The sequence below is a fragment of the Thunnus thynnus genome, chromosome 24 (genome assembly GCF_963924715.1).
Source record: "Thunnus thynnus chromosome 24, fThuThy2.1, whole genome shotgun sequence".
NCBI classification, from domain to species: Eukaryota; Metazoa; Chordata; class Actinopteri; order Scombriformes; family Scombridae; genus Thunnus; species Thunnus thynnus.
In genome coordinates, this window is record NC_089540.1 from 5,272,813 (window position 1) to 5,299,676 (window position 26,864).

Sequence of the window (26,864 nt, forward strand, 5' to 3'; positions counted from 1 at the left end):
GCAGCACAGAAGGAAACAAAAGGCCACGAATCTATTTTGAAGCCACACCACAAGTTTGGTTTTTTTTTTCAAATTGTAATCCAGCTACAAATTGTAGTGCAAAGGGTAAGTTAGCCAAAATTAACACCATTAATTCTTTCCTTTTGTAAACTGCTTTTCTGCCTGTGGAAAAGAACAGAGAGAAATAAACCAGCATGTAGGCCTGTCTGCAGCACATAAAAGAAACACAAATCTACACATAATTTAATTTGCCTTAACTCCTGAAATTACAAAATAATGTTTTTTTTTTTATGAGTATTACTGAAAGCTGTGCTCACTAACACAACTAAGATGTTTTAGGTTTTGTGATATTTTTATGGAAAAATGTGTCTGTCTTGCATGTCTTAACCACTAAGTGGGGCCACAGTCACCAAATGTGACCTCAAAGATTCACCAAATTAAATCTAGTTTGAGTTGTGCGCACAGAAAGTGATGAATTCAAAACCTGAAATCTCTTAACAACTGCAACTAATTTATCCTTCCATTCAGAGAAAGCCGGACTCACTAATGTCATCTTTATGCCTCTTCTGTCTCTTTAGTATAAAACATTGTACAACATAAATTTCAAGCAGTTTCCAACTTGCAGTCTTGCAGAGAAGTGAAAGCCCTCCTCTTGCAGCTTTAACTGTCAAGAAACAGGAGCTCTTTTCACCTTCTAAATGAAAGTCAAAAGTGTCTAATGTAGTGATTTTTATTTCAGATCTCAAGGCAATAAGAATAAGTAAAACTAAAAGGGGATGTAGAGTTTTGATTGTTCCTTACAAGAGTGTTCCTGTCATATTAAATTAAATAGGGAACAAAACCTAATTAATTCCTTTTTTTGAAAAGCAAGACTCAATGAGATCAAGATCTCTATCAAGATAGAGCTGCAAACAACAATACAACTACTGTGTTAAAATAAGAGACGTGCGGTTCTTTCACTCATTGCCAATTAGCAAACAGGACAGATGAGAGAAAATAGTTACAGACAACAGTAGGAAAGTCAAAGTTGAGGAATGAAACATTTTCTTAACTAATGGTAATTGAAAGAGCAGCAAATTATTCCATTTACAAGCTGCATGGCAACAGAAATCAACTTTAATGAGCTAAAATTTGGAAAAAACATTATACAATAATGTGTAATTCATTCATTTGTTATATTCATAAGTTTTTTAAGATTCATTATAAGTTTAGCACAGTATAAAAAATATACTATAACTGAATAACCTTGATACTTGATAGAAACCCTGATTCATTCCTGTCTATTACCAGACGAACAAGAGCCTGTTTGAGTCATTTCAAATGTTTTTTGTTTTTTTTCTCTCTCTGATTGATCGAGGCTGTGTGGTAAAAGGGGAAAGAAAAGCTCTTCAAATCCATTCATATTCTTTGGTTCAATACAAATTAAAGGTTTAGGAATTACCAAAGGATTACCAATACGATTTAACACAGGTCCGCCCATCTTCTATCCGCCTTTCAACTTTTACTCTTTCATCTACAATCCTCCTGTATTTATTAGCACTCTGGAAGGCAGTCGTCTGGTTTTAAAAAGGATTTTATTTAATATGTGTGGTTCAGAAATGTTTTTCTTTTATTAAGACTACGTAAAAGGGATAGTCCGCCAATTTTACATATCCACATTAGTTTACCTATCATGGGTAGTGCTACTCAGCCTGTGACAACAGTTGTTTAATATTAAGCACATTTCCAGGTCTATATTTTTAATATGGTGCTCTACTGGAATATCTTTGCATGAGTTACAGTTTAAAAAAAATCCTTATTTAACTTATACTGGTCGTTTATGCAACCCCTCAGTTCAGCCTCTATCTGAAACAGGCAGTTTCAGCTCCTGTCTCTTTAAGGCCGCCCTCCCGATGAGCCTACTCTGTTCTGGTTGGCCAACCTCTCAGCAGACTTCCTCCAGGTCCAGAGGCTACGTCAACAAACCATGAAACAAACTATAGTAGTAGGATTTCACTACTTTTTCTCATTCTTTACTCAAAATGTCAACTTGTCAGTTACATCTGTACATGTTCAAACCAAAATCCGATCCAAAATAGAAGAGCATTTCAACGTACTTTGATCAACACCAATATCCGACCTCATGACAGTATATAAATAACAGAGAGCCAGAAAGAAGTATAATATGTCCCCTTTCATGTCTTCTTTTGGCTCTGGAGGAGCTTCATACAGTCTGAGAAAATAACCCTGGTGATGTCGTATTGATGTCATCAGGGTTATCTTGCTGTGGGCTCAGTGACTACTTTATTTTCCTGAATAGAAAGCCTGCATTACAAACTGCGGATGTAGTGTGTAATACATGGGAATTAACCAAAAGATGCTACATTCTGGGAAATGTAGGATCCAGCTTCCAAATGAATGGAAGCGCAGTACTAAATCACTTCTTAAATATTGCAGTTTTCTGCGTTCTTGACAGCCCTTGCTCAAGCAGTGCCAAATATATGGTTGCTAAGATAACTCAAAATGTTAAATAATTGAACACACTGCAGCTGTGTTGTGGTGTTGTAGTGATGGACAACAACAGCAATGGCTGAAGTGACAGATCACTAAGGGAATAAGTGTTAGATCAGTCATAAATCTTCAGATATCCTTTAACAAACTTCAGTCTAATCATTTGGAAAGAGCTGACCAAGAGATAGCAACGACGGCACCGAGCCAGAAAAGGAAACGGAGACACTTTATCTACAGCAACCAATCATGTTATATTTTAAAACAAACTGTGAGCGGACAGCCCCAGGGCTTTTGTGTGAAGACTTCAAGTAGTTCATTCACATAATCAAGTAAAATGTGCTCTCAGCTGCTTTTATCATTGAACTTTCTAGAGCTTCCTGCACCCAAGCCGACTAAGACAAACTACAATTTAACCCCAGCGTGAGTCTGATTACACTCCTGTGCATTCTTGGCACTCCTCTTGAGTGCCACTTGCCAACAGACCTCTGTATTGATCGGATTGTGATACTTAACGCCCTTTTGTTTCATTCATGAGGGATCAAATTTCTTCCCCACTAACGTAGATAAGAGACAAGAGGGTTTTACATAGAGAAGACCAAAGTGGCGAACTGAATCACCAATGGAATATTACCCTGACAGCAATAGACAAGTGTCATGTTCGCGTGGCTGAGACGATAAGCTGTGGAGATAAATGTCCCCCACTGTCGTTTAAATGATAAACTGGAGGAATTCTGGCTGGAAAGCTGTCACATCGGGATAATCCTGGACCAGGCGCAGAATTCACACAGGGGGCTGCTCAGAGCACAATCAAGAGGGAGATTTGTCACCGGGGTTTGAATGAGAAATATTGAGAGTATTAGGAATTTTATGTCCATTTTCTACACATCAAACAGTTGTTTTATTCAAGGATTGGCTGTCCCTGCTCTCAGCTGGGTGGGTGTTATTGTTTAATGTCAACACCAGGGGTACCAGATGGTTGTGTTTACCACATCAGGATGATTCACATACACACATTGTCATATGTGACAAACTCCTGAAATGCTATAAAAGTCCATATTCATCATTGGCCCGTGCGTAATCGATACGTTTTTATTGTGAAATGCAAGATATCAACATGAGAGAGAGAGTGCTTTAAACTGCACAAATTGCAAATAATGGGAGGAAAATATTTAAAATCCCAAGAAGGAAACTTTTTAGCTCAAATTGCATAATTAGCCATTAGCATCAAGCCCTGGATTTTAATAAGGTGGAGGATAGTTTTGTACAGAAACCGCTGCAGGAGAAACAGCTTATCTAGTGCCTGGTGTATTTTGATGGTAAACAGCAGGAAGATCAAACATGCTGATGTTTTAATGCTTCTGTGCTTTTAATCAGAGCAGAGCATTGATTGATCCTTTATCACTACCTGCAAGAGCTAACTTTGTTTAGTCTCAGATAGCATTATTACTGCTGTAGCTGCCATTTCTCACTGGAATTCCATGTGTCATGTTCGCTAGCTGGAGCTGACATATGTCTATGGCATGTGGTAAAAAAAATGTTTTGGAAATGCCAGGATAAGTGCCACAATAATTTTGCTGGTTTCTTTATTTCTAAATACTGGAGGTCAGTTATTTGTATATAGTGCCTGTCTATATATACTGCAGGTATACAGTATCAAGTATGAAAAAAGCAAAATTACATGTATGCCTTAAGTAATCACTCAGATCTTTTTTTTTAAACTGACAATCAATGAAACTCTCATTTGTTTCAATAATAGGTGATGAGTTCATTTCCTGTTTTTGATTTTGGAATGAAACCCTGCTTTGAATTTATATATTTGTTACTCATGAGCTTGTTATAGTTGAGAGGATAGTGCACCTCTTTTCAATCACATCTAGCAGGACTCTAATCCTACTCCATGCTGTTACAGCACAACCTGCTCCGCCATTCCCCTGACTCTCCATGATATTTATTTTACCATAATCCAAATAAACACGTGGGCCTCTGTGCACTGAGGGTGCAGCGCAGGAAAAAACTTCCTAATGTTGATTTGTATCTCCAAATCCATGTTGGCAGCCAGCAGGTATTAACCTTTAGACTTTATCCTTTTTCCTGTCTCTTGCTTCTCTTGCTCCATCCACCATCTCCATACCTAAAGTGGCTCTTACAGCTGAAATCCAGATTGTAGCTTTTACCTAAATTCACTGGTCAGCCTCTTCCTTATAAAATGTTCCTGATGTTTGGCACGCTCGCTGTCTTCTGAGTGAAGTTAATACCGAGGGTAAGTGGCTTCTCAGGCTTCAAATTGGCAGTAGTTAGCGCTAATGAAGCAGTAATAACTGGGAAAATGCTCTTTATTGTGGTTATTTTTATAGTGATTATGCAGTTACCTATAAGCTGCGGCGGTATGATTACCCATAATCACAATGAGGAACATTGTTGTGGGTATGTGTTTTTTTTCACATTCTCCATAATCATTATTTTTGTTACTAATGCATGCACACTGTCACAAGAGAAGCATTTTCTTCAAAGTAGTCTACTTATATTAGAATAAAGGGGGGAAAAACAAGAGAGATCACTAACAAGCTCCTTGGTTACCACACAAATTACCATGGCAACCAATAAAGAATTAACTGTGGCCAGTTTACAGAACTTGAATGTAATTGGATTCAATTTCTGAATGTCAGTCATTCAAAATCTGCTTGCTTGGATGAAAATACCTTTAGTTTGAGTTACAGTGAATAATGAACTAATATATATATAATAAACTATCTGCATGAAAATCCTACAAAACAGTTTTTTTGACTCTTAATTATACTGTAGAGTGACAGTTCTGGTGCTGTAGTCGCCATGGTCATAATCATCCATGTGCCATATAGGACCAGATCATTTCCAAAATTCTTGTACTAAAAACTGATGTTTTTGATTATTCAAAACTTAAAGGGGACCTATTATGCATTTCATATATAATGTTCCAATGTCAGATGTTCATATTAAACGTGTCCAAAGTTTCAAATAATGAGGTAAAGGTATGTAGAAGTAATCCCTGTGAGCAGAAGATCAGGCTTCAGACTGGTCTGAATGTTCGGTTTCCAATGTTTTCTTCTACTTTCGAGATGAGCTGATGTCAACTCGTGACAGATTTCATTATATGGCCATCTGTTCCAGGCACAGCACACACAGTGCAAGGAGCTACTATACAGTTGTTTGTTGACAGCAGGATAACATTTTACTAACTATGTTACCTTTGTTATTTCCTGACAGCAAACGTTTTCCACTTCAGTTGGCATTTTAGCACATTTCCCACGCATAACTTACACCGTCACACAATAAGCAGGTAATGAGCGTAATATTTACCTAACAGAGACGTCCTGCTGTAATCTTTGTTGCTGCGGATGTTCATGCTGTCCACTCTCACATTCCAGATTGGATTCGGGCTCGAACATGTACGGATGGATTTCAGAAGTTGACATTTGGAGTAAAGGAGAAAAAGAAATGAAATCTTGCTACTAAAGTTAGTTAATGTAGCCTCCAGAGTCGCCAGAAGTCGGCCGTGATGCAGCTTCCAGAGTAGGCTCATCAGGAGGGTGTCCTTAAGGAGACAGGAGCTAAAACGGCCTGTTTCAGACAGAGGCTGAACTGAGGGGCTGCATAAAGGGCCAGTAGAAGAGAGTAGAAGAAGTAGAAGAGGATTTCTTTGAACTGTGAATCATGCAAAGCTACTCTGGTGAAGTCCAAGAATAAAAATATAGAGCTGGAAATTAGCATAATTGATCCCCTTTAAACTGTATGCTTATTTAGAATAACAGCAAAAGTTACTTTATGTTCTCAGTTGTGTATTAGACTTTATAAAAATCAAATTTTGAGTGTCTTGGAGAGTTTGACAACAATCCGAGCAAAGTCGCCATCTGAAGACACGCTTTAAAATCAGAGAGATGAACTCAAAGGCGATCTCTCTCTCAGTTATTAGACAATCAGTCTAAAAGTGCATTCACAACAAAAATCTGATTGTACAAATGACAATCCATCACGTTTAAGTGACCTGTGTTGATCCATATATCAGAGTTCAGCAATGCAGTACAGCTCACAGCAGGCCTTGTCCAACATCACACACTCAGACACAAATTTTAAACTTCTGCCCTCTGATAAAACACACCTAACCACCATCACAACAACGAAAAAACAAGCAATTGCTTAAAAATCCCAACTTGTTCCTACAGTAGCCCATTTTACCGTAGACACAGCAAAAGCTATGAAAGCGCTGCAGACTGACAGTCTCTTTAAACCTCTCCCCACTGAGAAAACACAGTCTATTATCTTCAGGAAAATATGAAGTAAAAAACAAACAAACAGCTGCTTCATTAATTAAAACGCATTCACCGGTTCGACTTGATGTGAGAGGGGACTCTCCAAAATGTCATCAGTGTTAATGTTGATCCATCAATAGCAAAATCAAAAGTAGGTGAGCAAAATCTTCAAAACTTCACAGAGAATAGTCCACAAAGAACACTGTTTTCTAAACTTCTGCCTTCAGTGTTTTACTATAGATAGACCATCTTAAAACAGCCGTGACCTGCAGGTGTTTTTGCACCTGTGCGGGACGTGAGTGCAAATGTGTTGGATGTGCCGCTCTTTTGAGGGCATGACGCATATTGACGCTGGAAAAACAGCAGGTGTGTCAATGTGGTTTAACGCGCATCAATTTGCTGTCATTGTGCAGGGGTAGTGCGTTTAGGCTGTGGGAGTGGGGACTGCATGGGGTTCAGCAAAAATCCGCAGGGAACCTCCAGCAAGCATTGAACCAGAATCAATTTTTGCCAAAACGCAACCCGACATCACATTGCGGTGGCCGATCACATAAACCGGCGATCAGACCGAAGACGCCAACAGGAAGAATAACCTTGTTGACTTTGTTTCCAGCTTCCTGACTCATTTTAAAAAAGATGAGAGAAACAGTGAGAGAGAGAGAGCAGCTGTGATAGATCGAGCTGGAGAGTGAATGAAGAGAGGGAGCGGTGGTAGCGAGAACAAAGCAGTGACATAAAACAGAAAATAAAACGTTTTCTGATTGTTTCACGGTGGGTATATTCCAAAGCACAAATAAACACGCCCACACCTCCGCACAACTCTGCATTGCCAGATTTGGTGTGAATGCCGCTCCGGCAAAGACACATCTGGATGCACCAGACCACTAAACACTCCAGCTGCTGGGTGACGTACTGCGAGTTGGGCGGTGCTTGGTTTTGGCTCGTCCATTTTCAAGCAGGAAAAAAATGGCGGCCTGGTCACAAACTTTCTCCTATTACAGCTGAACAGTACACTAAAATATGTTTCTGAAAGCAAACATATGAATGCAGTAACAGAATCTTGATTCATATTTGATCAGCACTGCCTAGTTTGATCTGAGTTTTGTGAGCCGGGTGCATTGTGCTGGACGGACTCATTTTCATAAAGCTGAGGTTGAGTCGTGTTAACATAAATACAGATATGGCGAACACGCCTTCAACTCACCACACCGTATCCATCATGCACCACATCTCCTGCTCTCCATAGAAAAAAAATAGAATCCATCAACTTGACGTACGTCATCGCATCCAGTATTCGTGCTGCATTACATAGAAAACAATGGGTGTGGGTGTTTTGACGTTGGTCATAGTTCATACTAAACCCAAAGTACAACTGTGGTTGTTCTGAATGTCATTAGATTTCCAGGTATTTGGTCATCTCTGGTGACCATAAATGTCTATACAAAATTAATGAGACAACAGAAGGTTCCCTCACTAACACCCACCCTCAGTGACACATAAAGGTAACATTTAATTGATTGCGTCAGGAGGGTTTGTTTGCAATCTAACTCTCCTCCCAAGGTTTGCATCTCGGTTATATAACTACAATATTACTCTGACATTTATTCTTGTCAGGCAATTGAAACAATAACTCCGCTGCGTCGTCATTCACTGTAAAGGACACTCGAAAGGCGAGTAAACGTGCGTGGTTGTATTTCTGTTTGCTTTGGTTACATCGGTGACTCAGCAGCAAATCCCACGTCTCACCAACTGTTTGGGCAGGAAAACACGAGGAGCCAGTCAGAACCATGAAGGGACTATGTGTAGTGGTGCCACTATGCACCAGAGCACCATTTACTACCTCAAAGAACCACTCAGTGTGTTTTATAGGTGCCTCTTTATGCCTTGTGAGTGAGACTGAGGGTATTTCAGCCAAAACTATTTACCATTTCCCTCCACCACATTAAAATAAACTTGCAGAATTTGTGGATTTTTGGCTTTTCCGCTTGAAAAGTGACTTAAATATAAGCAATTGATATCTTTGCAGATTAATTTTTAATCAGACAAGTGTGTGCAGAATAAGGATACATTTTTTTGAACGTTTTTGAGTAGGTAAATAATTAAATTAGTTCTGTATTAAGCACCTTTAGAGATAGTCTCAAAGTCGCAACTATAAAGGTTTGGTTCACCCATTCTGGTAGCCATACAAATAGTTATATTTTTGTCATTTTAGATATTTTATTATATTTCCTTTATGGTTTCATTGGCATTTTGACAGAGCAGATAAAGTGGGGGGAAAAAAATCAGATTATGAATGCAAAATCCATATTCATTTACAGCAAAAAATGAAAGAAATACAAATGGTTTTAGTTTTATTCACCAAGGTTTTGAGATATTTGTGAACAGTTGTCTTTAGAAATACTTTCCACCGAAGAAATACTCCCTATAAAAACTGCTGAAAGCATCTCTGGATTGGAAAGCTGTTTTTTGAGTTTTTGTAATGTCATTTTTCAGTTCTGTGAGCACCACAAGCAAAACTTGCTTTGACCTCCATTGCTCCGAATGGAAGCAGATTTCACAGATATTTTAAAACCTGGGCAAATAAAACTAAAACTATCTGCCAGGCGAGATACTCCTGGAGGTAAGAGAGAAGATTTTTTATGAAGTGAGGAGACCGCAGTTTAATTAACACCATGTTCCAGGAATTCCAAATTCAGCACTGGTTTTATCATTAATATTAGTAGTAATAGTGATGGTGGTGGTAGCAGTACCAGTAGCAACAAATCTTTTCGCTTAAGGCTGTCTTCTTCGTGTCTGTCTCCTCATCTCTTAGGACGGTACTGCGTTGAACTTGAGCTTCATCCCCCTGGACATCAAACTAACCAACTGGGACGACCTGCCTGAAGCCTTCAGCCAGCGCCGGGAAAATCGAATACAGGTCTGCCCTTCCCGCCAGGCTGTGTGTTTGTGTGTGTGTGTGTGTGTGTGTGCGTCTCTTTTCCGTTAGCTTTGATATTCATGAATGTGTGTGTGGGTGTGCATGTGGGCCAGAGTGTTTACTCAAGGGAGATGTGCACGCTGTAATATACCTACTTAATTTGTCATTACTGTAAAAACACCTTTGAGGGGAATTCCAATGGATTTGACTTTCAGGTGGTAACATGTGCCAATATTTCCTTCTTTTTGTGGTTTTCCAGATTAATTAATAAAAGAAGAAAAATGCAATCATGACTATACTGAATTTCCAAGATGAAGAATATTTTACATGTACACATATAAGAGTGTAGTTCACGTTTTTTAGTTAATGTGCCCATTGGCTGCTTTAAGACACAATATGTCATTTTCTGTTGCTAGGGGTCTCTCTATCAAAACAATAACAAAAGACTGAGTTTGATGATGTTGGGAAGTAGCTTGGGATCATGGGAGTTGTTGTCTTCATTGTTAAACAACCAGCTTCTCCCAGTTAGGATTCCTTCAGTGTTCATCGTTCACGAAGTTTTTACTGGAGCCAAATTATCTGCAGAGGTCTCCTCCTCTCCAGAACAAACAGACCCGGTGATTAAAACCAGTAAAAACACTGAACAAAGTAGTTTCACATAAAAAAAAATCAGTGTTTCTCTCATGCTGTCCAGCAGGCACAGTACATCCAGAGGGACTGTGAGTCGAGCCACCGCTAACATTTGCTCAGCTTCTTTCTCTGATAACTTCAAATCCAGATGTGCGATGACGAAAATCCTTCATTCGGTTAAAAGATACAGTTAAAAACCACCAAGATCTAACTAGTGTATCGTCAAAATGCGGCTTAAAACTGGATAAAAAGTAAATTTTTGAAAGCCTCTGATGGACAACCACAACACTGATGTATGTGCAAAGGGGATATGATGCCATTGAGAGGTGACCAAATGAAACAGATCGTTACCTTGATTAAAATTACGGTTACTGTTGGAAACATTTGAGTTAATGTAAATACACAAGTCAGCAATAAAATAACATAGGTCTAGTCGTTTTTAGACATTTTAAAGCAGAAAAGTTATATATTATACCTTTAATTTTAGATTAAGATAATTTAATTTGATATAATAGTCAGTGGAGCTATCTCTCCAATTCCACTGAGCCAGTAAAGATGAGGCACAAGGCTGTACGGGGGTTATTAAACCTAACTGATATCTGCGTGTCACTGCAATGTGAAACTAATGATACCACTGATCATGAGGAGGAAGAGCAGCAGCCCGGCATCGGGAGCCTGACAGATAGGTGGAGCGCGGACGCCCACTTCCACCACTGCAGGGCCTGGAGGGAGACGAGCAGGAGGAGGAGGAGGAGGTGGGGATGATGGAGAGAGGAGAAAAGAGAGGAGGCGGTTTGGGGGGTTCAAACAGCCTGAGTCGACCGGCAAAAAGAGAAAGTGCCGTTTTATGAGGGTCGTTAAAGGAGACGGATCATCGCCTCAAATGACCCTGCACGCCAACCAGCTAATATTAAATCCTGCAATCTGCCGTGGCAGTAACAGAGCCGCTGACAGACGCCCCACCTGTCACGTTGTTTATGTTGGTTTGTAAAACGAAGGCGTGAGTTGCATCCATCCTCTGACCCATCATTTACGCCCTGTTACACTCCAATTGTCCATCAAAATCAATACTGAGCAAGCGGTTTAGTGTGGGCTGTGACACGTTTTGGACGGGGAAGCTGGTGGTGTGTGAACTCACTTACACCCGGTCGGGAGGCAGCAGGAGCCAAAATGTTTTTAATGAATTCATTGTAAATCATTATAAATGATGTCGGATATCCATGTTTCATGCAAATAGAGCGTTTCAAGGGAATGAAACATAAATAATACATTTCTGAGAAGATCATTCTGGATTGTAAGGTTGCAGAGTGTACTTTATCATGCTCTTCTTTCTGTGTGTAATTCCTTTCATTGAGCATGAGATTTTACTCCGCTATGCCTCTTACAATTCAAAACAACTACTGATTACTGACTGCAAATTCCATGGAAAGACCAAAACCATGTGTTAGTCTATCCCTCAATACTTTCCAACTTCCATACACTGTTTGTGGCACAAAGCACCAAGCCCATTTGTTCCAAGCCATAAATCTTTGAAACGGCTCAGAAATAAAAGTGTGAAAAGGCTAAATAATTTCCTAAAACAGCTGGTCAATGTAGTTTTTAGCAAATATTACTTAAACAAGAGGAAATACTACCCTTGTTGGGGACGGTTTTCAACTGCGGATTAATACACATTTGATGCCTTAGTGAGTATTTTTGGCAACAGGAAGGTGTGTTTGTAGGCAACAAGACAAATACAGAATATCAACAGCCTTATGCTTCTTTTTTTAAATATTTTTTGGGGTATTTTATGCCGCAGCTGGATTCAAACTGCACATGTTGCAATTATATGGCGTGCTACCGGGGCACCCACCAGCCTTATTCTTTAAGAGATAAAAGCATGATTAACATCTCCCAGTTTCCACCCACACAATATCTGATACTCACCTGTTAACCTATCCGACCTCTGGAAAAACTAGAAGCGGGAAACACCATCCCACTCTCCTCCTCATCCACGACTTCTGACATCTGATTTGACTTCTTGGCTTGCGGCTAACCTTTGATGACCTTGTGAACAGTTACCAGTTATTTCAGGATATTTCTAAAGCTTGTTCGGATTTCATCTGTACTGTAGGGTTTCCAAATGATCCAGTGTATGTAGAGCAGGACTTCTATGATCTAACAGCACATTACATCCATCCTGAACTGAATTTGTAGCGATGGCATATTTTGAAAAACCTCTGTCTGAATTTATGTGGTTTGAATTCCCTTCTTTGAAATTCCCAGAGGGTCATTTCAATGTAATTATTTTCTTTGTCAAGGATAATTAATTGGATAATCAATTGACCCTGAATTGAATCGATCAGACCTCCAATCAGGTTACATTCTTTCAGTCATATGATCCATTCTAGATAAAAATACATTAAAAAACTGTCAAAGTTCATGCATTCAAGAGAAAAAAAAAAGTTTTAAAAGTTCAGAAATCAGAATTCTGCACACATGAATTTTCTGAATTTGTGAACCCAAAAACAAACAAAATATAAAAACATGTTTTTTAAACTGCACGAACTAGTGACCTTCAAAAAGAAGACCTCAACATTCCAAAAAAAGGGAATTCACAACAACATGAATACAGGTTTCAATGCTATAAATTCCATGGAATCCAATTTAAACATGAAGGATTCAGCAGTGGTTAAAATTCACAATTACGTATTCAGTCGTTTAGAACATTGAAATTATTTCAGCCTTTCTTCGCCTCCATAGATAGTGTACAGCTGAGGAGTGACAGGAAACAAGGGGAGAGGGACGGGGAATTACACACCCAAACTGAACTGGGGATGTTGTGACCACAGTATTGACCATGAGGCCATCAGGATGCCCCCATGGTTACTGTTCTTAAACCCTTCTGACTACAATCAAGTTCCTGGTCTCTTCTGAAAAGTCAGAATTAATGATATGGGACCAAATTTACAATCACAAAGATGTTTTTTCATCACACTCTAGTCTTCTTGTTTACTTTTGCTAGGCACAGGTACTGTAGTGTTGGTAAAATGTTTTGTTGTTCATCCATATCAGAAAATATCCTTATTAATATTGTTATAATGATTTTTGTATCCTCAGGACAAACTACTTAGTCTTTTAATCCTGTTGCATAGTGTTTTTTTTTCCTTTTCTGTTATTTTTTACATGATGTTGGATATCTTCTGCAGTTTAACATTTGCGTTTAACGAGTAATAAGTAATATTTCTGTCAAAATACGCATAATTCAACTGCTAAAACATCAACAAAAGCAAGCCTGGGTGTTATGATAGCTTTGAAAACTGTCTGTATAATACATATTGAGTTTTATCTTCACACAAATAATCTTTTTGTGAGAGTAAGTATCATCCATGGAAAGAAAAACACTCCTCCAGTGTAATTTACGTAGGTAAATTGCCCATTAGGCCTTGGTGCTCGGTGTGCTATTTGTTATTTTGCCAGTAGATTTTCTTTGAATCCTTGACTTGGCTGAAAGCATATACAGTTCTCTCTCTCTTGGTTTGATGGGTTTTGTTCAGCTATCTGGAAAGCTGTCTCCTTGTGTGTATCGGTGCGTGTGTGTGTGTGTGTGTGTGTGTGTATCTGTGTGCTCTGCAGGTTTGGAGAGTTTGTTTTCAGCTCAAGTGTATTTTCAAAATTGAAAAACACAAAAAAAATGTTCTGCTTTTAAGGAGGCTCCAATGTCCAAACTATCAATTTTGTTTTGAAGATGGAGGCTCCAGCCGTTTCAGATTCAACTTGAAATTGAATATGAATTGAGGTGTCGTGTCCCCTTGCAGGTGCTGCGCTTCGTGCAGGAGTGGAGCAGCCTGCCAGCCATGAAGCAGAAACTGCTCCGACGCAGCGGCCTCCTCTTCCACAGCCCCGCTCTCGGCTTGCAGCAGCTGGCCGCCTCCCAGCGCCCTCATTCCAGCACCAAGAGGTCAGATTCTAGCTGGAAACGTGTTCTTGAAGGAAATATACTACTTTGACTTTCAAAAACTTAGCTGTTAATTAAACTCACTCAGCTTCAGATACTAATCATTAAACCCCTCCCCAGCACAGGGATTGTCTATTCATAGCTTAGCAACCGTAACTATGCGCAGCAGGCTGTAGTAAAAGATGGCATTTGAAGAGTTTTCAGTCTTTTAGCACAATATCACGTATGTAGCCATCACATTCACATTTATGACTCCTTTTACAGGGTTCTTGTTTAATAACAAGTCAGCTGTAACATTAAAAAGTCAGCTGGAGACCATGTTTACAAGCAGGGGCTGACGTTAGCTTTATTAGCTAGCTAGCTACAGCTGATATCATCTGACAGCTAGAGTTATTTCATCTGGCAAAATCCACATTCGCCGGCTATAAATGAGAGGCTGCTTTTGTCTGCCTGTCTGACCTCCAGCACTTCGGTAAATCTGTATTAACAAGGGAACAAAAATATGTCTTCCTCCTATCAGTGAGAAATAAGTGTAAGGTGTGTAAATTTGGAAATGTGGTGAGATGAATTAGTTCCCCAACATTTTGTCAGAATCCAATAGGCGATGTGTGAGATTTCACAGAAAAACGAGCGGATTTGTAAATACTAACTGCCCGAGGCGTCATGGAAGGCTGAATAGTATGTGTGTGTGTGTGTGTGTGTGTGTGTGGGCGTATCAAAGAGTGTCAGCTGAGGCATAAGAGAGGATGGGATGAATGCTGTGTATGTGTACATGTATGTGTGTGGTTTTTTTTTTTTTTTTTGACAAAAGCATTGTTGCTGACACACTAATTACAGCTGGCGTGGATAGAGGCAGGGAGAGTTTGCCAATTACAGGGTAGGCTCGTGTGTGTTTGTGTGTGTTTGTGTGTGTGTTTCCGTGTGTTTGTGTGTGTGTGTGTAAGTGAGAGAGAGTGTTTCTCAACCGGGGGACGTGTTTGGGTGCATGAACCTAATCAAGGTGTGAGTAGGAGGCAATTGGCTCGGCTTGATTTGATACCTGTTTGATTTATTCACTAATCAGAACCAATCAAGCTCCAGCTTCGGCTCAGCGGGGCGATCACGGCTCACCTTCCCTGCACTGAGACGCTCAGTTTTCAACTACTCTAAAACTTAATGCACTTTGCCTTGGTTTCCAACACTGTGGATATTTTCGTCATAAGCCACTCATGGTGATTTACAGTGATTTTAGGGGAGTTAAGAGGATTTTAATCCGGTTTGCATCCTGCCTAAGCACGCCTCATTCCTGAAATTACTGCAAATATTGGCTATAAATGGTTTATTGCTTCTGTAATACGTCGCTGTAATTAAAGGAAAAAAAAATGCACATGATTTTTTTTTTTTTTTCATGTATATGCATACTAATTTCTACACACTGGCAGCAAAGCAATACGGTTGCTAGGCAACACATGTAAGTAGAAACACTTAATAAGAGTCAGTTAACAATCCAGTGTTTTCATGAACTTTGCAAAATTAAACTCATCATCTAATCATATACAAAATCAACAAAAGATACTATTTGCCCAGATGAACTGTAACAGATTCATTATAAGAGAAGTGCTAGAAAGAAAAAAACAATCACAACTTATACGACTGTATTTGATTATGCAGAAAACTGAGTTGTAAGAGAACGGTCAAAATTGAAGCAACAAAAGCTGACCATCCTGACTTTTAGCCCCTAGTATGAGCCACTCCCCCAAAGTACTGGATTCTACACTTCCCATAATGCAGTTTGCGAGAATATTTATTATTCCTGATGGCTAATAAATGCCCACATCTCTCAAACTCCACACCCCTAGTTTGTCACACAGGGTTTCTGTCGTAAATTTGAAGTCTCGGGCAGAAACTGAGAAATGCTCCTCCAGAGCAACATGAGACATTATACGACCGTTTTCATAGGCTGAGCTGTGCCTTCCGTGACAAGTATACTGAATTTCATGTGCAGTCACTTTAAAATAAAAATCCTTAAGATTTTCATTATATCAAAGCTGGTTCTTGATGCTATTTAAGGCCAGCATTTATTCAGCAATAGCCAGTCAATGTATTTGCTCTCTTTAATTGCCTCTCTTTAAAGTAGTTTTCATTGGTACTGGGGGAGTCTGTCCTTCTCATGCAGAATTCATAAGCAGAGGCATAAAAACATTCATGACTTCAACATAAAAGTGTTGGATGACATTGCTGACTCTCTTTTTGTCTTTTTTATTAAAACAATGTGACTTTTTTTTGGCTGCACCAGTTGCTCTTCTGTTGTATTTGTGACATATTAGCTGCTTTAGCTGTGCTGCTGCCATTGGTCAATACACGTTTCATGTCTAAACTCGGAGACTTGTGTTATTATAACACGCTTGCTGTTGCCACCAGCAACCACAGGTGTCACCAAATCAACCAGAATTGAAATCTTAAGCATTATAACTTCAAATACAACATGTTTACAGTCCTCGTAATACAGATTTTTTTTACATCATTATATTAACTTAAAGCTGTCAGAACATCTGTCAGGTGGTTAATGGTCACACATACCCTGAAAACAGGAATTTGCTGTTTCTTCCATGCATCTTCTAAGGTGTACCATTGCAGGGCACGCAATTTACAGTAAACCAGCTGGGAATTCCTCACATCTGACACTGAATAGACCATTACTGTAGCAGCCATGTCTCACCCAGGCCAATGAGAGAGAGCAGCAATCAATCAAAGCAGCTTCAGCTGGGCCAGACTGGAGCTGCAGCTCGTTAGTTTGATTTCACACAGCTGAGCAGCGCCTGGCCTCGGTGTTGAACCGCAGGCCGGCCTGGGTGGATCCGGGTCGCTGTCTGTGGCTCTGCAGGTCTGCAGGTATGCTGTCAGCAACCCGCTGCCACCACAGGCCTGCAACAGCACTCCTGCAGCTGTGCATCAGTTGGCCACCAGCAAATAACCATGTCCAAATAGTCTAATAAAAATCATGCGTTTTGTCAGAGCTGCTGCAACCTCCATCACATCTGTGTATCATGATTTATTGTATCCATCACAACTAGAGAAAGTTACCTTAAAGGCGCTCTGTGGAGTTTTCTTGTAAACAAAGTTATGTTTACATTCATTGTTTCTCACCAACACATACTCCTTGAGGTCTGACAAAGTGTGTTGAGTGCGTTTCCTTCCACATAAACATTTGCATTTGTCATTTTTTAATATTTTAAATAACACCATGTTTACATCCATGTTTGCTAGCTTACAGACTCCTTCTTAACCGCCTTGCTGAGCGCTTTGCTGCACTTTTTCGTGCTTTACCGCCGTCACTGTCGAGCTATGCAATAGTGTGAAACCTGCAAGAATGTGTATTGCATTGACTGGGTGCCTTTCAAACAAGTGTGTGTGTCCTCATGCAAATGCTCAAGACAAAAAAAAACAGGGACCCACTCATAAAAACATAATTTCACAGTGCTACTAGTAGCCACACACTCAACAGGGTACCTTTAATGCATCATATTTAGCATTTTTAGCAGGCTAAACCATTTTTCTCCCCTAGGTATATAGAAAAAAAATATTTTCCATTTGTCTTATGATGGAATAAAAAGGAAGATGTTTAGATCATGACAGAAAATGTAATGCATAAACAGGAAGCAGCAGTCACCTTACTCCTTACAAAATCAACTGTACTCAATTCCAGCCTGTCCAAGCACCTAGCTGCATAAAAACATGCAAACACACACATCCGCTCTCTCCCAGAAGCGCAGTTGGACCCCAGTTTAGTGTAAGGTATCTTGTTTCATCCAGTCTCTGTTCTGGGACTGTTTGAAGCAAAGGAAGCTCTTCTGTTTGATGGAGACTTACCTTCTTCCTCATCTCCCCTCAGCTTCCAGAGAAACTTCTCCTCTTTGATGTGTCTCCCTCCTCCACTTTCTGCCTCCTGTCATCCATCTTTTCTTCATTTTTTTTTTTTTTCCTTCTTTCTGTTTTTCTCCCAAAGAAAGTATTCTGTCCAGATGGAGCTGGTGGAAATGCATAAAAAAATGTCAATGCATCGTCTGCAGGGCCAAGTAGAAACACTAAAAGCAGAGTTTAACAGTGGTAACACCTTCCTGTTTAAATAGCAGGGTGTTTCACAAAGGCTAGCATTTCATTACTAATCAGGAAAACAGTGCAATCAGGATAGAAATGCATCATGTAACTATTTCAAGTAGAATTAAATAACCTATTCAAATTTAAATTTCTTCTTGTATGGAGGCGCTACAATAAGCCTTTGATAGTCCAATCAGTTGAAGAATATAGATGGTGAGTAATCCATTTCAGCTATATATATGTATTTGTTTTTTTTATTATGTTTTTTTCTTTCACTGAAATATCTAATTTGGTTTCTGTGCATTTTAATATGAGTGGCATCAACAATCTTTCAGGAAAATGTAAAATGTTTCTAATAATTATACTTAATGAGAGCTTTGGTGCATGTAACCTGACCGCAACATGCCAGATCACTTAATTAATGTTCATGTCATAGAGTTAGATTTAAAGAGACAAAATAGCTTTGTCTAAATGGAACCGCAGGCAATTTTCATTTCAATATTACTTGGCGTTAATTTATTTTTCTACATGTCTTATAGTTCTAGGAGCCGTTCCAATTATTGATTTTTTTTTTTCCAGAGGTGGCAGTGCTACTGTTTGTTTCATCATCTAAGTTCAAGAATTGACATAGCTGTCAAAATAAATGTTTGGAAAGCATGTTAATTATTGATCCACATAACAATTAGTGAACGGCTTCATCACTTGAGTTGATGGTCTGTGAAACTGCTGCACCACGCCATGGCTGCCCCCTGTCTCTCCATCCATCTTTTTGTACCTCACCCTCTTTTTTTCTTAAAGCCACAGCTTTGCTCATGATCTGCTCCCATAGCAAAGTCATTGCTCCTGGCCAAGAAATAGTTCCAGCACACAACCCCGGTAAAACCACAATTTGTATTTTTTTTTTTTTTTTTTTACTTTCTTCTGTTTTTTTGTACAGAATAAACAAACAAGACATAACTTGTTCATTTCTGAGCTTTAGAGGTGCTGGTAAGTGATTTTTTTTTTTAATGGAAGAGAAACAGGCTAGCTGTTTCCCCCTGCTTCCAGTCTTTATGCTAAGCTAAGCTAATCGCTCCTAGCTGTAACTTCAGACATTACAGTTGTATTGATCTCCTCATCTAACTGTCGGTAGATAGTTAGAATAGAAGAATAGAAGAGTATTTCCCAAAATGTCAAACTATTCCTTTAATGACATTATTGTTCAAGTCAGAAGACACTGGTTCATGTCTCAGTTATTCTGCCAAAGTGTCCTTGAGCAGGACACAGAGTCCATTACAATAGCAGCACCGAAGTCTGGCCTTTGACCTCTCTGTAGAGGACCGAAGAGAGAAGATAATTGCTCTATGGGGGCTGTTAGAGTGTTATTCTCCCTCTGAGGAAAGCCTTAATGTTACCTGGAGACGTTTGGTGATTGGTCACTTTTCCCTCAGGACCACAGGAATTTTCTCCTATCTAGACCACATATGTCACCAATTTTTTTTTCTCCCCAACTCCTCTTCTGCGTTTTGTGTCTGACATCCTGAGGTCATTTTAATCCTGCCCACACTGACATGTAGTGTTTCGACTTGTGCACCTAGCATCTGTAATACAAGGGCCATAAAAACTAGTGGCGGGGCAGATGGATTAGATTAGATGATTGACGATCCCTGTGGGGAAATTAGATTGGTGCTGCAGCGATACTAATAGAATTCAGCAGGGAAAGAGGACAGAGTATAAGCACATAAATAGAATAGAAAATAAGCAATGAAAGGAATGATTTGTGCAGCTAAGCACAGTTTGTTGCCAAGAAAAATATAAAAGTGCATCCAGCATTGCACTGAGGCGTTTTTGTAGAGTGTTGTCAGTACTGTAGGTGGTGGTGTGTGTTACATTTTTGTGGGTGAGTCCCTGGATTACTGCAGTCCTGCCCAGATGACTAAGATTACTGATGTGCTTGATCAACATCAAATTTCCTACTTCACCTGCTAATGCTGTCCAGAGAGAGTTTATGAATCCATCTCCTTGCAGCTACTCCCACATGCTCTCTACATGTGAATCAGCTCTCTTCACCAAGCCTCCTGGTTATATAACATCAACAAATCTACCATTCCCTCACAGCCCTGTTTATCCCATTTTCACAGGTACCTCGGTCGAGACGAGGTGGCCCAGGCCTCCCTGAGTAAGGCCCAGCAGGAGGGCGGCAGCATCAGGCTGGTCACCAAGGAAAACTTCTTCACGAAGAGGAGGTCTGCCTCTTCTCTAACACCACCTGCTTCAGAGAGGTAGGTTAGACGGACAGATATGAGTGGGTGGATGTTCAGGGCAGGAAAGGTTAAGCTTTCCTCAGGTCTCGAAAAGTCTATAATATCTTCTCGGCTCAAAGTTTTACACAACAGATAAATATAAAGCATTATATTTAAAATTAAGTTCTAGATGTAGCTGATGGCTATGTATTTGTCTGATTTATTACAATTACAAAATCACCACAAACAGTATTTAGTTGAGCTGATCAATCTTGCACACCAGGACAGCTCAAAGATCATGTCCATTCTAGTTTGTGGTTTGCAAAGATGAGGTTTCATCGTGTGTGGTTTGCCTCATCACGTGGCTTCCTCTTTGGGATTTTCATTTTCCTTCCCTCAGCTGTCTCCATGGAGATCCGTATGTGCCTTGTGGGAGAGGCACAAAGGCCCTGCTGAGTGTTTGTACAGTAAATATAGACCATAATACAATCTACTGGCTGAGATGCAACGGCCAGCTCACCCCAGGAGGGAATATCACCATGGAAACCTGCAGCAAGCACACACTCACGTGCTCACATGGACACATATGTGCACAGCAACTGGTGTTACATACAAAATGTCTATAATAGTCCATGTGCCTTAGTAAAAGTGCCGTTTAGGATTTGTGTTTTTGTACACCGTTTTACACCTTGAGGAACTGTGAAAGTATCTCTCTAAGAATGTGAAAAAAAAATGTAGCTGACATGCTAACATGACAACATGAAAAGATAATATTATAATGTAGCAGACTGTAAGTTTTCTCTAAATAAATGATAAGCAAAAGCTTAAATTGCTGTGTAGCTGACTGGCTAATAGCTAGCACAGCAACATGAAAAGATAATGTTATAATGTAGCAGACTATAAGTTTTCTCTAAATAAATGATTAGCAAAAGCTTACATTTCTGTGTAGCTGACTGGCTAATAGCTAGCATAGCAACATGAAAAGATAATGTTATAATGTAGAAGACATAAGTTTTCTCTAGATAAATGTTTAGCAAAAGCGTAAATGTTTAGCAAGAGCTAACACTGTGTCACTTACACACTAATAGCTAGTATGATATTCATGAAAAGATCATTTGATAATGTAACAAGACTAGTTTTTCCTACAAAATGTTAAGCAAAAGCCTACATTTTGTTTGCAAAAATACAAGTCGTCTCTAAAAAAACTAAAATGCATAGTAACAACATGAAAAGAGATGTGGTGGGTAGGGCTGGGTACTGTTTTCAAATTTTCAATACTAGTCCTGGTACCAGGGTTAGGGTTACCCAACTTTTGGTAACAATACTAAAACTACAAATATTTTTTTCATTAGCTTACTTTGGGAAATATATTTTCTACTAAACCCTTATTATCATTCAGCGAAAGAAGCCCAAGTTCTCAGATGTTTACTGTTGCCTAAACAGAAGCAGCTATACAACACTTTTACCTAAATAAAATTGTCTACAACTTACAGAAATTGTGATTAAAATCAGGAAATTGATACTTGGTGATATGATCACATTTCGGTCGGTAACAAAACAATACCCTCACAGGTTTTTAGCTTTAATAATACTGATGTTAAGGCTAAGTTTAGCAGGACTTCTCTGACATAAAACACATTCAGCCTATTAGCCTAAATAAAAATGTGGGGCTAGAATAAATAACAACCTCACATCCCCACAAACTGAGATGCACTAGATTTTCCTAAATGAAACTCTCCAGTGGGGTCGACTCGCTGTCCATGAAAGTAACAACTTTAAAAATAGAATCTTCCTCCTGATCAACAGAAAAGAAAAAAAAAAATCGACAGAAAGCTGTAATCACCAGCGTCAGATCTTAATCCTCTCGCGTGCCTTTGGTTTCCTTTGGTATAAAGCATCAGAGATCAGCGGGGTTGTAAACACTAGCAGGCTGTGCGCCGTTTGCTGAAGGCATGTTGCGTGATTTCTGGGGTTTCAAATATGACTTTTCAGAGAGTTACCTCATGCTGCGATGTAGAGCTACCAACATGCTCACTTTCTTTATGCATATATGAATTTTAATTACTTTGAAGCTAAATGTAAAGTACATAGATTAATTTCTTTTAAATCACATTATTGAAATAGAAACACATTTTTTAAACTTCTAGCTTTCTTCGATTGATTGCATTTTTATATTTCTGGGTTACATTTTTTTTCCAAAGTACCATGTTTTCACCTTTCTCAGTTTGGGCACGCCAGTAAAAAGTCTATTTCTGTCTCTCTTTCATCCACTAGACCGTGCTGGCACAGCATTTGTCTCTTGGTACTTCCAATTTTTTGGTATCTTCTCAACTTTGAAGCAGCAAGGTTCCTTTTTTTTTTTTAAAGGGGTTTCTTCTGCATTTCAATGATTAAATCTCTCTCTGTAGTGCTCTGTCTCTCTGGCTCTTTGTTCCTCTCTGTCTGTGTGAATTGTAAACCATGGGGAAAGAGAATTTAGTCCATCTGTCCCTTCCACTGTGGCTCTAGCACCCTGCTGGGACAACATGGCAAACGCCCAAACTCGCTGTCCTCTGCCAAAAGGACAGGCACGCACATACACACAGATGACATTTTCCACAGCTACATCACCATCATGTATATATACACACAGTATGTACACATTTCACACACACACACACCATCCATATGTCCATCAGTTCTGCATCTGCAGCACACAAAGAAAGCACTTTTTTTTTTTTTGAATGAATGAATATATGTAGGATTGTGTTTGCTGTTGTGCTGATGTTGAAAGAACTGAGCTCTACATTGAATCAGGCTGTTGGCTTACAGATTGATGTTTCTTACATCGGTCAAGGTAACTTCTCTTTCAGGTTTTGTGCACAAAGGGCTAAAAATCAGTCACAGCTAGTCTACAACTCTTAGGTGGTAACTTAATTTAAAAAAAAAATAGATTTCATCCAGAGACTGCATTTTAAATTTGACACCTCTGACATTAAAAATGATTCTGAATACTGCATTCTTGCTAGGAAATGTATCCCTGCTAGTTCTCATTTGTTTGCATGGTATTCTCAAATAGTGAACTGAACCTTTATTTGGAACAGGCTTTTGTAGCTAATTTATCCTGTTTCACAAGTATATTTTATCATCTTTTACCAAGATGTCTCCTTGTTTTCTCATCCGCTCTCTTTTAAATTTTCTGATGATGATTGATGTAAATACAAACTCAACACATCCTCCATGTGTACCTGTTTTGATAAATTCGGGATGATGTACGTCTCAATGTCCAGCACTAATTTCACCATTAGGGTTTGTCTTTCTAAAGGGCTACTCCAGTTATCTATTATTGCACTTTGATAAAGTAGGGGGACTTGTAAGAGACGGATTTTTAAAAAATAATGGTCAAAATCAAAGCAGCAGAGGATGAGATATCCGAACTTTTAGTGCATGGTATGACTCAAGCTTCAAAAACACTGGATCCTACATTTCCCATAAAACTCATTACACCTTTCCTGCCTGTTAAATGCTCTCATCTTTTAAACTGTGTGTCTCCTAAAATATATGAAAACTCAAGATAACCCTGGTGCTACAATTTGTGAATTTAATCAATTCTATAATTTTATACAATTCTATATTATTCAGTCAACACTTCAAACCCTTTCAGTGCTGACACTTCAACTGCTTGAAGTGTTTCAACCTAAACTGCAACCCCCATTTCACATCTCACATGCAAACATCATCGTATATGAATTTACAATATCTATCAAACACCCAGATGATTTAGGATCCAACTGTCTTGTAAGATTTTGGGTAAGGTAACCAATGGGACAACCTCACTAAACATTGGTATACTGTCGGTCTGAATTCAAGGTTAAAGGTCAAGATATAAACAGCCAAAGAACCCCTTGTTTCAGTTTCTAAATGTAATCAGTTTGTCTCTCTATCTGTGTGTCTGCAGGCAGGACAAGCAGCCCTGTGAGACAGTGGAGGAGCAGCGATCATCAGAGTCTGGCTACCTGCAAGCAGTGGACAGTCGGGGTGTCCCTCTGTGTCTGTCCTGCCAGCAGGCCTGCTCTACCACCGGTGGGGCCTGGGACACCCGATTCTGCAGCCACAGGTTTAGTGACATTAAACATATATGGTTTATATAGGAGCTTCTGCAGCTTCAAATACACAGGAATGATGATAGACAGGGATAAATTTGACATTTCCAAGTTCTTGTAAATATCGCTTGAAAGGTTATTTAAAAAAAAGTATAGAAGTTACTCCGTATTCCCTGCTTGGAGCACCAGATGAGGGGTTTACTGTACTGGGACAATGAAGGCAGTCTTCAGTAAGATGTCACTGAGAGAAAAGCATGTTTGAAATAGTTTGTGTAATTGTGCTTGCTTAAACTTCCCAGTACTGGTTGTCCTCTGTGCCAAAGCCCACCCATCTGGCACCTATAATTAAATTATACTCAGAGCTCTAAGAGGCAGAATTTTGAGGTTTTGTGCAAAACAAACTACAAATAACTCTACAGACTTCACCTTGTTGCTTTACTTGATTTGCTTTGTAGAGAGAATACTGTTTGCTGATGGCTAAAATACAATGTTATTCCCATATTTAAACAGCAGCATTTATCGTTTCCTATCAGAGTTGTTTCAAGATCCTCAATTTGCCGCATTTGAACACAAATATAAAGAATATTTTCAATGGAAAGAGGAAAAATGCTGATTCCGTCTCTGCAATGGCTTGCTGTCCTTGAGCAAGACGCTGCACAATTTCCCGCTCATACACACGGTCGCTCTGAATGAAACAACTAAATTCTTGTAACCGAAAAATCATGCTGCCTCTGTGCATCCCTTTAGTCTTCCTGCCCATTTAAGGGTAGAAATTCAATTTCCACAAGTGGTTTTCAAGAGACAAATTAAGGTCATTCAGTCAAGGTGAGATACTTCACTCCTCTATACCTGGATGTTATCAAACTTCAGCACTGTGATTTTCCATAAATGATGTCTATTTTCCTTTCAGCAGAATAAGAACTACAGAAGAAAAAAAGTTGATAACCTTCATCTAGTAGCTAAAAGAAAGAAAGCAGAATTAAACCTTGGAATTTCTCACACAGCTCATCCGTAATCCTGCTTACAAATGATGCATGACAGCACTTTTGATCTCGTCATCTAATAGTTTTTAATGACATGAATACAACTGATGCTACTTATTAAAATTATTTCAGCTGTTAATGTTTTAAAACCCCATACAGTGTGCATTTTGACAAGGGTGTGGACTTTTTTTTTAATTTTGGAGGTTCCTCAGCTCCTATAATAAGTCTAATAATAAGCCACAAAAGACCCTCAGATCCTTTGATCTCATTACAGCATATAAACATGCATTCTATTATATCAGGCTTTCAATCCCCCCCCTGTGAAATTGTAAAAATGAATGAATATTTGGTAGTTATGATCAGGACTGTTGGTTAAAAGATTTAACTCCGTGAAAGTGGAAAATAATATTAATATACAATATTTTTATGGAAGTTTTTTGTCCCTTAACGAGTGCAAGTGAAGCACAAGGGTTAAATGTAAATCTGTAAGATTAATAGATTCCAAACCAGATATTTCCATGTTCTCCCACCCATAGGTGCCAGGAGGAGTTTCAGTTGCGCTCCAGCCAGTCGTACATGCGCTCTCGGGTGCTGGAGGCGGAGCAGGGTATCTGTCAGCACTGTGGCCTCCACGCCCACGACCTCTTCCTGAAGGTCCGTGACGCCCCGCCCTCCCAGCGCAAGGAGATGCTGGAGAACACTTGGCTCGCCCAGCTGTCACTCAAACAGGTCGGACACCAGAGCAGAGGAGGCCAATGTTTTTAACTTTTTTTTTTTTCTTACAGATATTTCAGTGGAAGCCGGATCTAACAATATATATTTTTCTGTAGTGATGGAGTCTGCAGCAGTTATTGTTAGTCCTGTTTACATAATAAGCAGCATTAAAAGCAACAACTTCAACTGAGTGGGCTGATGTGCCATAACTTTCTAGTTCCCTCACAAAGCTGGTAATAAACTTACAGGCAACATCAATCTACCATTGGCTGCTAATTAACAGTCAAACAAAAAAGTAGCCAAATCATCATTAACGCTTACCACAGGAAAAACATTTACCTTAGTGGCCAGACTATAAAAGAAGGTTATGACTTACTGACATAGCAAAAAAAAGTGAAGTGTCAGTTTGAAATCCATGAAGGATAAGTTTTATCCCATCATCACTGTTTATATCTGTTTAAATTAATTTATTTTCCCTCCTAACAGATAACAACCAGAACTACTCCTTTTATAATAGACACTCAGT

At 39.2% G+C, this 26,864-nt stretch overlaps 1 protein-coding gene across 3 annotated transcripts in view; it reads left to right on the forward strand.

Annotated features, from left to right (window-relative positions):
- The window catches only part of zranb3 (zinc finger, RAN-binding domain containing 3), an 83,302-nt gene that overhangs the window by 50,407 nt on the left and 6,031 nt on the right, over positions 1 to 26,864 (forward strand). For all 3 annotated transcript variants that reach the window (XM_067583303.1, XM_067583304.1, XM_067583306.1), the window contains exons 16-20: positions 9,589 to 9,693; positions 14,121 to 14,263; positions 20,458 to 20,598; positions 24,497 to 24,655; positions 26,161 to 26,353. In XM_067583303.1, coding sequence (XP_067439404.1) covers positions 9,589 to 9,693; positions 14,121 to 14,263; positions 20,458 to 20,598; positions 24,497 to 24,655; positions 26,161 to 26,353 — 741 coding nt within the window. The remainder of the gene's footprint in view (positions 1 to 9,588; positions 9,694 to 14,120; positions 14,264 to 20,457; positions 20,599 to 24,496; positions 24,656 to 26,160; positions 26,354 to 26,864) is intronic.